Genomic DNA, 14244 nt, shown 5'->3' on the forward strand with positions numbered 1-14244 from the left:
TGTGCATATAATACGTCGTGCACGATACATACCTAACGTACGCGTATATCTATACTATAGTGCAGCGATGAGCGAAGGCTGTAACTACGTACATAGTTCAAACAAAGCATTTTGCTCACAAATCTATACTGCTAACATGAACGGCTGCTTTTTACGTTATTTATCAAATTTCGCGTAATATCCTCGCTGTGTTTACATCGAGTCTATAATTAATGTGTTTGAAAACATCTGTGCTTGTCATTTGTTTCAATTAGTGTGCATTTTGAGGTTAGGCCGTGATTTGTGCTGAATTCGCGAATCGTCAAGATATTGGATACTGCAGTGAGCATAAAAGTGTATGTAAGAACACAAGTTTTATAGATACTTTGTTGATAGTGTGTAAAATGTGTTTGCTAAATACAAACTGTGTTACCAAGGACAGTACATAATCTTTGTTTCAACTGTCTATCAAATGCAGCAGTTCCACATTAATTGGTAATTATGTTTCACTATTTTCCAAGGAGTTCAGTGATGCCAAGTTATTCTTTGCTATGCTATCCTTTTATGAAAACTGAAGCGATTGGTCTGCTAGCTCAGGTGATGTTGATCTATTGCTTTTGACCCTGACATGATTAACAAGTACTGAGTCAATATTATGATCTACAAACACAACTTTAAATGTATAAACCTTTTTACAAACATGATAAACCTCACAATCATAATCAATAGATATTTAATCATCAATACTCGCTTATATAGCCTGATCAAATTTACTTGAGCTAAGTTAAACTTATTTAATTTATTCAAGTCAATAAGAACCTTATATTTTTTCTAATACCTAGTTACCTTACTTTAGCTGTAGTTATAGCTTCCTGTTATATTTTTGCCTTGTTTATATTTTTAGTAGTTGTGCGTATCTCTAATAAGTCAGTAAAAACATTTAACAAACACTATCCTGTAATATTTTCTATAAATTTGATATTAATAATTTATGTTTATGTTTAAAGAACTTTATTTCTCATTACAAAAACAGAAATATTTTATTTACATGAGAAACTTAATATTAATATGTATATATTATATACGAGCGAGATACACGTCGCCATTAGCCGTAACAATTTTAGTCAGCTATGTTCAATAAAATTTACTCTCAGGGTTTCTCACATATGATTACAGATTTGCTCCAACTTGTTTTTTTTCATACAGATACATACATTTACTTCAGGCAGATATTAAAGCTCTAACGGATGATTTTATTCACTAGAGCTATGTAATTGACTAAATATTTTAATATAGTTTGTTCTATAAATTGAGAACATTAACATTATGACTGTCTTAAACCTTTTATAAGTATACTTAGGTATATTTTAGTGGAGGAGACCCCTATTTTGTAATTTGTGCCGATCCTCTGAACCATAAAGAATAATGGTTTAATAAGTAGGTAATTATACTTATAATTCATGGTTGGTAGTGATGAAACTTAATTGTCTATTTCTATTTATTATAAAGATAATTTAAGAATTGCAAGCAGCTCTTGTGAACTAGATCTTAAAAGTTAATTAAAGTCACATATTACCTAAAATCTAGATGAAACCTCTGCTGAATAATGTAAAATTTAATGTAATAAGAATTTGTTTATAATGTCAATATCATAGCATATTTATATACATAATTGCATAGTGGAAATAAGAAGAATTGTGTCATACTTGTATTTTTATTAGAAATACAGTAAGATATTGTGTTTTAATTTAGATGTTTGTTAGGTTTCATACACATTTTTCACCAACACAAAGATATAGATTTAACACTGAGTTAAGCATGTTTTATGTAATAGGCTTTAATTACTTTCATGTCAACACTACATAAATAATATTATGTATTATAACTAATTATGGATTATTTATTATGATTATATTATAACTTTATAACATGCATGTTTTTACCACATGTAGAGATTATTCTGCAGCTTTTTTTAAATTTGCATAAAACATCAATAATATTTTTTCCTACATGAATAAATTATTAACTCGAACCTCGGGTTTTTGGGTTTTCCATGCTTATGTAACAGCATAGGGTAACAGCATAGACATGTCCAGCCTTTTTTTAGCCTGTAGATCTATAGTTATAATAGTATCTATATTATAGTTTTTCATGAATTATGTCATTGGTACTAACTAAAGTTTAAATACTTTTAGCTACTTAAGCCCTGTCAATTGTGATAAACAAAGTTTATTGTTGTTAGGTATTTGAACATAGTGACATAGATTGACACAGCCCGAAAGAAATGGGTTTTTTTCTAAATTTTATGCTTTAAGTTACACAATGACTTCCATACAACTATTTTAAAACTGATATTCATACACATATCTAATAAAACAATTTAGGAATAATTAGTGAGTCTCTCCCCCAGTAAACACATTTCTACACATTTATATAGTAAAATGGTTATTGTATTGCCCTGATTGAAACTATCATTATATATACTTACATTGTGTTTGAATGTATTATATAGAATTTAAGATCTTTATGTATTAAAATAACCAAACTATCTGTTCCCAATTGTTCAAGGTCACAGATTTGTGGCATATCTAAACAAATCCTGCTTTAGTGACATTGAACTACAATTTTATCAATTATTCATTAAAACAACAGATTCCCATACATAAACAAGGAATAAACATTAACCTTTAACTTTTGACATGTATTTCAACATCTACAATAGAATAAGTAAAAAAATTTGCATGTGTGTATAATGTAATACAACATTTAGGGGCAAGTTTAAAAACTATGGAATATATTCTTTTATTTTAGCTTAAGATTCAATAGAATATGAGCTAAATTAAATATAATTTGTAATTTTATATTATCAGGTGTTTTAGGCTTTTTTGTTAGTTGTTTGTAGGTTTAGTTCCTGTACACTAACATACAAATTAAATGAAATAATTTATGTCTAGTTTATTTCATTTCTGTAATAATGCTTAGGTTTAGGAATAACTTAATAATCATGAGGTCTGATCCTGAGTTCAGGTCTTTGTCAAAACTCTTTGATCGTTTTCCAGATGCCTGAGAAGATTCTCACTTAGCATGCCACTGAATTGTGTTTTACTTTAGGTAATTTTTGCTTTTGTATGGAATTTTGGTATTTTGGCCAGCATCCTATAATATTGTGTTGTTTCGGGTACCTCTGATATTTGTTAGGTATGGTGTATATGTATATATGTATAGTAATACTGCTGTTTTTCGAATCTTACTTGTCTTAAACTCATTAAAGCCCGAGTTTTAACTGAATTTAGCGTTTCTTATGTTTAAGATTTTAATTGTGAGCTAATTCTTTGTTTTTCTTAACCCACAAAAATTTTAACTGTAGTACTTATTTGCATTGCTTTCGTCACATCCGTAATAGCGATTAAGCGTTTAATTATAATTGTTCCATTAATTTTATCACTGACATTGAGAGGTGATAGTTCAATGTCTTTTAAGTCTTTCGGCGAGACGGCAAAACAAAGGCGCGTTTTCGAAAACGTTTTCCAAGACAGTATCTTAAGTACTGTGATGTCAAACATAAATGGAAAATTAGGAGAATTCGCACTAAAAATCCATGTCGAATTGTAAACCTCAAGTTTTTTCAAGTTGGTTATATTTCATGAAAGTTAATTGGGTTTTGAGCATTTTTAGCCTAGTGGCTTTTACGTGCGACTGTCAGAGCTCACGGGTTCGATTCTCAGCGACACCAATGGATATTATTTCTATGTGCGCATTTAACATTCGCTCGAACGGTGAAGGAGAACATCGTGAGGAAACCGGCTTGCCTTAGACCCAAGAAGTCGACGGCGTGTGTCAAGCACAGGAGTCTGATCACCTACTTGCCTTGATTGACAATTGATCATGAATCTGAAGCCCAGACCTAAAATATTTGTAGCGCCACTGATATTATTCACTATTTTTATAAAATAAGATTACGGTACTTGAAGAATTTGTATATATAATATATGTATATATAAAATATGTATATATAAATTGTCTACATGGGCTACATGTAATCTGTTGTTTTCTTTGTTTACAAGGAATTTTCATTCAAAGGCAGGGAAGTCTTTGACTTGATTTAATATGGTCTACCGATCTGTAGTGTCGCTTAGGCCTCTGGAAATATCTTCGTTATCGCCAACTCAACTGAAGTGGGTCGCTTCATGCAATATTATGACTTTGTGAAGTTACAATATTTCGTATTTATTTGTGCAGTCCACTGTTTGGTATATAAAAATATACCAAACAGTGTACTAATATATTGATGTATTATTTACTTATATATATCTTATACGGTATAAATCTACTTTATATTACACGGTTAAACGTTAAGGAATTCTGGTTTGAAACGAAAAGTTATTTTTATATTGGATAGTCCGTTCTTTGAAGCGGGTCCCATAATGGAACAGAACGCTACGGCCAGTTTTCATATATTAAAGAAAGTATATAATATTGATTGAATTGTTTATCATTGTTAGTAATGAGTGTCTGCTAAATAGGAGTATAATAGATTATTGTATGAAATATATACGTTTGTTCTTTGACGCTGTTTCTGTGAAGCAATCGTAATTTTTTTAATCGGATAAATTGTATATACAGCTGCCATTGTAATTAAAACAATATAAATGTTTTTATAGAAATTTCTATTTATTATAAGTTTTTACTTTACACGACACGATTCGACTTATTCAGTTAACTAATAAATTATTAATTTTTAACCGATTGTCGTATTGTTTACGAGTTTCACAATAAACAAAACCTTGTGCTTGTATTTGACTTTCTAGTTTAGAAACATCTTTATCCTTTAACTGAATGGTGTACAGGGAATAATAAAATTAGGTTTATGATGTTAATCGTTGTTTAGTATATTAATGAGGACAAATAAAAACATCTTGATATATGAGAGAAACTATGAGAAGTTATTGCTATTATTAGGAAATAGAATTTTACAAATGTAATGTTTATGTCATAGTGAATCAACTGCCTTAGAAAATAAGCAAGCGTATTGTGACTCGACAATATTTGCTGTAAATAATAAAATAAATATTAACCTAATCTTTTATAAAAACTAAATGGTGATACAGCTCCAATGAATATATACTAGTCCTTTTCCGTCAAATCATGTTTCCGCTACAATGAAAAGGGATAGAATAGTGTATTTATAGTTTTAGAATATTTCCCGACCTGTCTAACGTTTTATTTACCTTACACTTTTTCATTTTCGTGTATTAATTAAGTAAATAATAAAAAACGTAAAAAAAAACTGGGTGCAATGGGTTATCTTATCCCTACTAATCGCTTAGTAAGGCAATCCTTTTTATAGAAAATAGTAAATAAAATAATATAGAAGAAGTGCAATAATGCGAAACATAATTAATAATCCAATATAATAAAATATAGTCAACTAAAAACTTACCAAAACAGAGAGAGAGCAGAAAAATCGTTAAATATTTTCAAAGATATATAAATACATTAATCTTTCCTTAAGAGCAGAACTTTCTAACTAAAGGTTAAATCTGAATTGAGCATCTCCTAGATAGGCCGCATCTCACTAAAAGGAAACAATAACAATAGCCTTTATTTACAAAACTAATTATAAACATGGATCCTGTTGAAGTTTGATCAACTGACAGCTGACTTTACCCAATCCCATCCCTATTATGTAGTTGACATCACTTGTCATTGGCATTAGCATTTTACTTCATTGTCAGGGAGCAAGCAAGTAAAAACTGTAAAGAAAGTAGCTCCAAAGTTTTGTCTGGATTTGTATTGTGAAATATTTAAATAATCGTCTTGTGAAAGTATTGTTAAATTATTCAAAAGGTATATATATATATATAAGCATTTTCTTTTCTTATTTTATTTTGTAAATTGATTACTGATTTCATGTATTTCGACAGGTGCCTTTTGAAAGACTGTTCAAATTAAACAAACATTTTCTTGCAACTCGGACTCAATTTATTTACAAGAACCCAAACCCACTGATTAGACAACAGGTTATGGGCCCAGAACAGCCGTGAAGGTTCTTAACGTTGGAATTGAGGACGACACAGCAAGGAAAAGCCGACGAAAGCAACAAAAGTGTCAGGATCCATGAGGCCAATTTGAGGTTATCAAAGTCAACAACATTGGAGAAGTCAACGCACAGCAAATCAACGTGCAGCAACGAACACGCAAGTCACTTTAAGTCTGAAAATCGCCACGAAGGTTTTGTTTTATTTTGTAAAAACGTAGACTGTCAGAAACTAGTTAAATTGTTAAAACTTAAAACAAAATGGATACTGTCAAGTCACAATTAGAAATGTTGAGCGAAGATAGTCAAGGAAATGTAAATTTTATTTCATGGCGATTCAAGTTAAATTTAGCTCTTAAAAACAAAGAACTGTTTGATATTGTATCAGGTGTTAAGCCTAGACCAACAGGTTCTGTATCTGAGGCAACCGTTTCAGCTTGGACAAAGAAAGATATCGAAGCTCAAACATTGATAGGGTTAAATGTGAATAGTAAAATAGCTAACAAAATAGCAAATTGCAAAACTGCCAAAGAAATGATAGATAAGTTAGTTAGTTTGTATGGTACCAAAACAGATGTAACTCTTGAAATGTCCCGCATTAAATTCTTTACCTTTGAATATGATGAAAACAAATCTGCAATTGAGAACTGCATGGAGATTTTGGATCTTGCCGAAGAGATCTCCACTGAAAATGATCCTATGAGAGAAAGCTGGATCATGACCAGGATCATGAGTGTACTACCACCTAAACTGGCACATTTCAGGACATCTTGGGACAACGTGACAGGAGCAAACAGGAACGTAGAAACTTTGATGGAACGTTTGAGGCTTGAAGATGAAAGACACAAGGAAACAACGAACACTGAGGGCAGCACCAACAATGCTCTCATGGTGAGAAAAGAAAAACACGGACAGTCGTCAAGTAACAGACAGGACAAATCTCAGATCGGATGTTACAAATGTGGCAAGAAGGGACATGTGATCAAAGAATGCAGAGGTAAACCGTGCCAAAAATACATTGAATACTGCAAACAAAAGTATTCATGCAACATTTGTAAGAAAAAGGGACACTTTGCAAAGGAATGTGATGCTCGAAATGAAGGAAGCAAACCAGCTAATGAAAAACCACGCAGAAAAGCCTTCCTAACTACAGCACTCTCAACAATAGACAACAATCTCTCCAAGGACAGGAACATTTCATGGTATCAAGACTGTGGAGCCAGCCAACACATGACATCTCACCGAGAGTGGTTTGTTCAACTTGTCGAACTGGATGAGCCAATTCCAATTGTGATAGGAGATTCAACCACACTAGATGGCGTTGCAGTAGGAAATATTGAGATGGAAGCTTTTGATGGTCAAAAGTGGTACCCAGTTGTTCTTGAGGATGTGATTTACGTACCAAATCTTAATTTTAATTTATTTTCAGTAAGCCAGATGTTGGACAAAGGACACATTCAGAAAGCAAATGGAAACGAGTCAACGTTCTATAGTCAGGATGGCAGAGACATTGTGGCTATAGCAAAACGCAAAGGAAATCTCTACCAAATGATGCTCAGGAGAGAAGAACAGACTAGTCTGATGGTCCAGTCAATCAGAGTGTGGCATGAGAGACTCGCCCATCAAAATGTCAAGTATGTGAGGGACATTCTGAAGAGGAAAGGAATAAAATATGTCGACGACTGGGACGACTATGTGTGCACAGGGTGCACATATGGTAAACAACATCGTATCTCACACCCAACCAACCCAAAGACAGCTGAGAAGCCATTAGATCTTGTGCACATCGACACTGGCGAAATGAACATTCCATCACTGGGAGGAGCAAAGTACTGGCTCATGTTCAAGGATGATTTCACGCACTACCGAAGCTGTTACTTTATGAAGACGAAAAGTGAAGCTCCAGAAAAGATTGCAAGCTACTTGAGACTAGTTGAAAATCAGCTGGGAAGAAGAGTGAAGAGTCTAAGATCTGACAATGGCACCGAACTGAAGAATGCAACAACCAAAGAGTTGATGGACAAACTAGGAATCTTTCACACCTTCACAAATGTTCACACTCCAGAACAGAATGGAAGAGTGGAGAGAGAAATGAGAACGATTGTCGAGGCAGCAAGAGCAGCCATACATGGAAATGAATTGGACGAGAGACTGTGGGCAGAGGCAATGAATTATGCAATCTTTACAATAAACCAAACCGGAACCAGCAACGTACCAGGGAGCAGTCCAGCAGAATTGTGGTTCGGTAGGAAAATGAAGATTGAAAAGCTGCGACCTTTCGGATGTGAATGCTACGTACTTGTACAAGGACAAAAGAGAGGCAAGATTGATAGGAAGTCAGAAAAAGGAATATTGGTAGGCTATGACATTGACTCACCATGCTACAGAGTCTATCTGAAGGAAAAGAGAGAAGTTGTTAGCTCTGACAATGTAATCTTCAATGAAGAGAAATTGAGACTGAGGCAAGGCACTGAACTTGAGACATCGACAGAAGAAGCAACTGAGAAGAAAGAAGAGAGCTGCAGCAAGTCAGACGAAGAAGAAAATTGGACAACAGGAGAAAGTGCAGAGGAATCCAGCGACAACGAAAGGACAAGACAGACAGAAGAAGAACCAGAAAGGAGAATTCTGCGAGATCGTCGAATTCTGCAACCACCACCGAGACTGAAAGACTGCGTACTTGAATCCCGGCGTGGAGGAAAGAGCGCACAAGTTGCCATGATAGGCGAAACTGAGGATATCCCGGTGAGTGAGGCACTGAAAGATGAGAAGTGGAGGCAAGCAATGCAGGAGGAGTACGATTCACTATTAGAAATGGAAGCTTGGAAGCTGGTCAATTGTCCTGAAGGAGTGAAGCCAATAACTTGTCGGTGGGTACTGCGAGAGAAAGCGGACGGAAAGTACAAAGCTAGACTAGTAGCCAGAGGATTCGAACAGAAAGAGGGAGTGGACTACGCAGAGACCTTCAGCCCAGTAGCCCGACATGCGTCAATTCGTCTACTTCTGAGTCATGCAGCATCGGAGAAAATGAAGTTAGTTTCGTTCGATGTGAAGACAGCCTTTCTGTATGGTAACCTGGATCAGGACATCTACATGAATCAGCCCGAAGGATTTAAAGATGGAACCCAGAAAGTCTGCAAATTGAACAAGAGTCTGTATGGTCTAAAACAAGCTCCACGAATGTGGAACGAAAGGGTCACCAAGTACTTTGAACAACAGTTAGGACTAGTCAACACCGATGACGACCCGTGCATATATTACAACAAGGACAAGAGTATTATGTTATCTCTGTTCGTGGATGATGGTCTGATAGCTGGGAAAAATGAGAAAGAAATATACAGGCTGTTGAGAGAGATCAGCAATGAGTTTCAGATCACTTTCAGCAAAAGAGCTCAGGACAAACTGACGTACTTGGGCATGGAGATCAAAAATGACAACAATGGTATCTTCGTGAGTCAGCCACGTTACACGGCAAAGATACTGAGAAAGATGAAACTCGATGAGTGCAACCCAGCATCCACACCAATTGAACAAGGAATGGTTTCACAGAAGGCAGATTTCAAGAACGATGAGGCACTTCCGGCGAATAATAACTATCGCGAAGCAATAGGGAGTTTGTTGTACCTCGCTACAATAACTAGGCCTGACATCAGCTTTGCTGTGAACTACCTCAGTCGATTCTGCAACAAACCAATGAAGAGTCATCAGGCAATGGTAAAACGAGTTTTCCAGTACCTGCGAGGAACTGCAACTGCTGGAATCTACTTCGGAGGAGACAAGGAGTTTGTGGCATACACTGACTCAGACTTTGGAGGAGACTCTGAGACAGGACAGTCGACGAGTGGTGTGCTAGTGTTGAGAGGAGGACCGATCATCTGGTACTCTCAGAAGCAGCGTCTAGTGGCTACCTCTACTGCAGAAGCCGAGTATCGAGCTGCGGTGTCTGTGATTGACGATGTGTGCTGGATAAAGAGAATAGCTGTTGAACTTGGAATTCTGGAAGGTGATCAGCCAATCAACCTGAAAGTCGACAACATGTCCGCAATACACATGCTACAGAACGCTCATGAAGGAAAGACAACCAGAGGAAAGAAACACATCGAAATACCCAGGAAGTACATTCAGCAACATATCGGCAACACAGTGACACTGCAACATGTTGAAAGCAGCCAACAGATTGCAGACATCCTGACGAAACCACTCAACAGAAGAACATTTGAGATGCTCCGCTGTAAGTTAATCAAGGAGGAGTGTTGAAGTTTGATCAACTGACAGCTGACTTTACCCAATCCCATCCCTATTATGTAGTTGACATCACTTGTCATTGGCATTAGCATTTTACTTCATTGTCAGGGAGCAAGCAAGTAAAAACTGTAAAGAAAGTAGCTCCAAAGTTTTGTCTGGATTTGTATTGTGAAATATTTAAATAATCGTCTTGTGAAAGTATTGTTAAATTATTCAAAAGGTATATATATATATATAAGCATTTTCTTTTCTTATTTTATTTTGTAAATTGATTACTGATTTCATGTATTTCGACAGGTGCCTTTTGAAAGACTGTTCAAATTAAACAAACATTTTCTTGCAACTCGGACTCAATTTATTTACAAGAACCCAAACCCACTGATTAGACAACAGATCCTAAATTTTTAACAGGCTACGCATACAATGTAACATATAGGAACCATCTGATGCTTGCATTGTCAGGTTTTGGTGTGACCATTGGACGAACCTTCATCCGGCCCTTAACTGCTGAAGGTAATAGTTTGTCACTGACTTTACAATTAGTTGTAGAGTTTCTTGGTAGTTCTTCTAGTCCTTTCTACCCTGGGTAAACCTGGTCCTGGGTTTGTGAACAAGCAAGAAATGAAATATTTTTATTCCGGTCCTAACTGAAACACGACAAGTTTTCCATCAAAATTTTGCAGTTTTATCTATTTATAGTAGTCTATTTAAAAACATATAATTAAAGGTGAATTATACCCGGCCTTTTGCCACTTACCACTGCGTCCAAGGCCCCAAGGGTTGTCCTCAACTATTAAATATAATGGCTATTTATAATTTGCATTCGTGAAAATTCCGCAACCTTTGTATTGTGCAAAGCGCATGAAATAATCTTTTATTTATTTAAATTAACCAACGGTTAATATTTATAATTAATATTTTTCTTAACTTGTCTTAAGTACTGAATAAGAAATAGAGGTTTTTTGCGATGAGTTGCATTATGAAATACATATGGATATTAAAGATTAGTTATTAGGGTTCTTCAAAAAAACAGCGTACCAACTCTTAAAAGGCCGGCGACGAAATCGCGAGCCCTCTGGCATTGATAGTGTCCATGGGCGGCGGTATCACTTAACAGGTGAGCCTCCTGCCCGTTTGTTCTATAAAAAAAAATGTTTATATATTCAGATTGGCTGAAATATAACTTATTCGAAATAAGCTTGTAGATTTTTAATGATTAATGATTTGCTGTTTTAACTTGTGTGGATTAAAGTTAAAGTATTAATCAAAACTTTAGTTGTTACAATTCGATGGTTCAAGTATATCTATGATGACGAGAATCTTAAGTATAAATCTGTATTTTCTTTTAAATGTGAACAAATGCAGGACAATTTTACGCAGTTGTCTTGGTTGAAATTAGGTGAATTTTGCTTCAGACAAAAAGCACTATACGTTCGTTAGTATTGACGTAGAGCGAGCGGGACAAATGATAGAAAGAGATAGCACAAGGTACTATGGACAAAAATGCCAAGCAAGCGACACAAAACAGCTCGATTCTAAATGGTAGAACCAAATATATCTAATTTATCAACTGCTTTATATTTCTTATACGTCGCTGTTACTATATAGTAATTACCAATTAATATGTATACTTAAATAATAATAAAAATTCTGAAATTAATGATATAAAGTAATTTATTTATTGTGATCTTGACTTAGGGCTGTATTTCTTATTCTGACAAGACAGATTTTGGTGTTTTCGTAAAATTGTCTATTTGCAGCTGATTATAATTATGATATAATAGTTGTTTCTAAATTCTAACTTTTACCTTATTACTGTTCTATCTAAAAAGTTATACATACTCTAACATTTGTCACTACTGTCAAAATGTAAAATATGTAAAATCCCAATATACATATATAAAAATTAAGGATGATTTATTCATGAAACGGACATATTTCTACGCTCTCCTACCTAATACAGTTTGATGAATTAAACTCAAAGATTGGTGATTTGTTTATGAAATTCCCCGAAAAGGTGCACTTTAAATTATAAGATAATCTATTTAGCTGAATAAAAACCGTTGACCACTAAACGTACTCATAAAATTCCAAGGGTATATTTTATTTTGAAATCACCTCCTATTTTGAAGATGGATAAAATTAGCGTTAATACTGGCATCAGCTGATGCGTAACCCTGCGCAGTGCTCGCATATTAAATACATAATTAGGTGTATAATTGCATGCTTCGTTTGCGGCGTACGCCTTTGGATGGCAGCTCATGCAAATAATATAGTACATTTGAGTTATTTCATCGCTGCCCACTGGTTTGACACAGACTATCTCAGTGTATGTGACTTTGGTGTGGCGATTAGTGGACAGAAATATGTATAGTAGTTTCGATTAATACCTGCAGCTGAGTTTCATCATCGTCGAGACTACGAAATTCCACCTATATCACCTTCACGTCTGTTATTTCACAACTGAGCGTTTTTAAGACGGTTTTTGCGGCTAACACTATGTGGCGGTCCCAGCTGACCACTGTATTTCCAAACCAATGCTACTTAGGGTCCTTCAAGAAAGGACGTACCAATTCCTAAACGGCCGGCAATGCACTTGCGAACCGTCTGGCAATGTTGGTGTTTATGGGCGGTGGTGTCACTTGTCAGATGAGCTTCCTGCCCGTTTATCCCCTTTATAACAAATAATATTTATTTATGACCACTTCGTTACATTACAATATAAAAATTGAACATCATTAAATAAAAAGGAGGGCAATTGGCGGCCTCATCGGTTTCGAGCGATCTCTTACAGGCAACTACACTATTACGTATTACAAACTTTTACATAATATGATAAATGATTTTGGAATTTGGTTTTAGTATAAGGATTTCAAGAATGACTGCATAGCAACACATTTTTTATCGATGTTTTATATACTGCGCAGCAAGTTTCACGTTCTTTGATATATGAGATGTGGAGATGTTCAACATTATCATGTGTGACTCATATCCGATGTTTGTGTTTGAAAATCTGGTTATTGATAGCTTTGTTAATTTATCATAATTAATGGACAAATAATTCCATAATTCTATTCTTGTACTGCAACTAAGTGTTCATCTCTTTCTGTCGAATGGTGTTTAGGCTGTGATAGAGAGAGATGAGCGTGTTTCCTGAAAAATCGGTGCTATGTACTCATTTATTTAGTTAGTAGATACAAAGTTTAAATATCCTGAAGTTTTGGTCAGCCTTAATAGTCACGAAAGACTAACAAAATTATTTCAAATAATGGGTCATTTTTATCTGTATATATATATTATAATAACAGCAGCAGTTTTATTCATATTATTTTAATTAATATACTCTTTTTATGAATTTTAACCCTAATAATCAGTCATCAACTTCACACGTCTGTCGTAAGTCTAGGTTAATGTGTAAATTATTTAAATAGTTACTATTTTAATAATAATTAAATATTTTATTTTTTTATTTCTGATGATGGTGGGTTTCGTCGTCGTATTTACACATAAAAATACTTGAAACTGAAAATCCATACTATTAAAACTATATGGTTCCTTAGACAACATATTGGCCTAGCGACATATTACTACATAATTAATTTCTTTGATTACCGATATTAGACTGACCACTCGCATCGCAACGTTTAAATTATAATAATCATTTAAATTCACAATTTTTTACAATGACCGTGGACCGTGATGCAGACATTGAAAAAAACTTTAATTACTCACAATTAGCATGCTAATTACTAAATCTTTGCCTGGTGGAGGTTGCGTAACGCGTTGCAAAAGATGTTGCCCAAACCAAATGCTTTCATTTCGAGTCGTCGCCAGCGTATTTAGTTCAAGTTTTAACTGATCTAAAAAGGAATACGTAGATTCAGTCATTGCTTCAAACATGAGGAAAAGAAGTTTATCATACATTTACGAATTTGACTATGTAAATGTGTAACATATAGTATATTTGCCAGTGTCAAAGCTTA

The 14244-nt window shown here is 34.6% G+C and overlaps 1 protein-coding gene across 4 annotated transcripts in view; it reads left to right on the forward strand.

Moving 5' to 3' along the window:
* Nucleotides 1-14244, forward strand: part of LOC110991611 — a 71121-nt gene that overhangs the window by 833 nt on the left and 56044 nt on the right. Inside the window, exon 2 of one of the 4 annotated variants that reach the window (XM_022257048.2) lies at nucleotides 268-474. The exons of the other annotated variants lie outside the window; for them this stretch is intronic. Coding sequence (XP_022112740.2) covers nucleotides 452-474 — 23 coding nt within the window. The 5' untranslated portion in view covers nucleotides 268-451. The remainder of the gene's footprint in view (nucleotides 1-267; nucleotides 475-14244) is intronic. 4 annotated transcript variants of the gene reach the window in all.

The sequence above is a fragment of the Pieris rapae genome, chromosome 18 (genome assembly GCF_905147795.1).
Source record: "Pieris rapae chromosome 18, ilPieRapa1.1, whole genome shotgun sequence".
Lineage (NCBI taxonomy): Eukaryota > Metazoa > Arthropoda > Insecta > Lepidoptera > Pieridae > Pieris > Pieris rapae.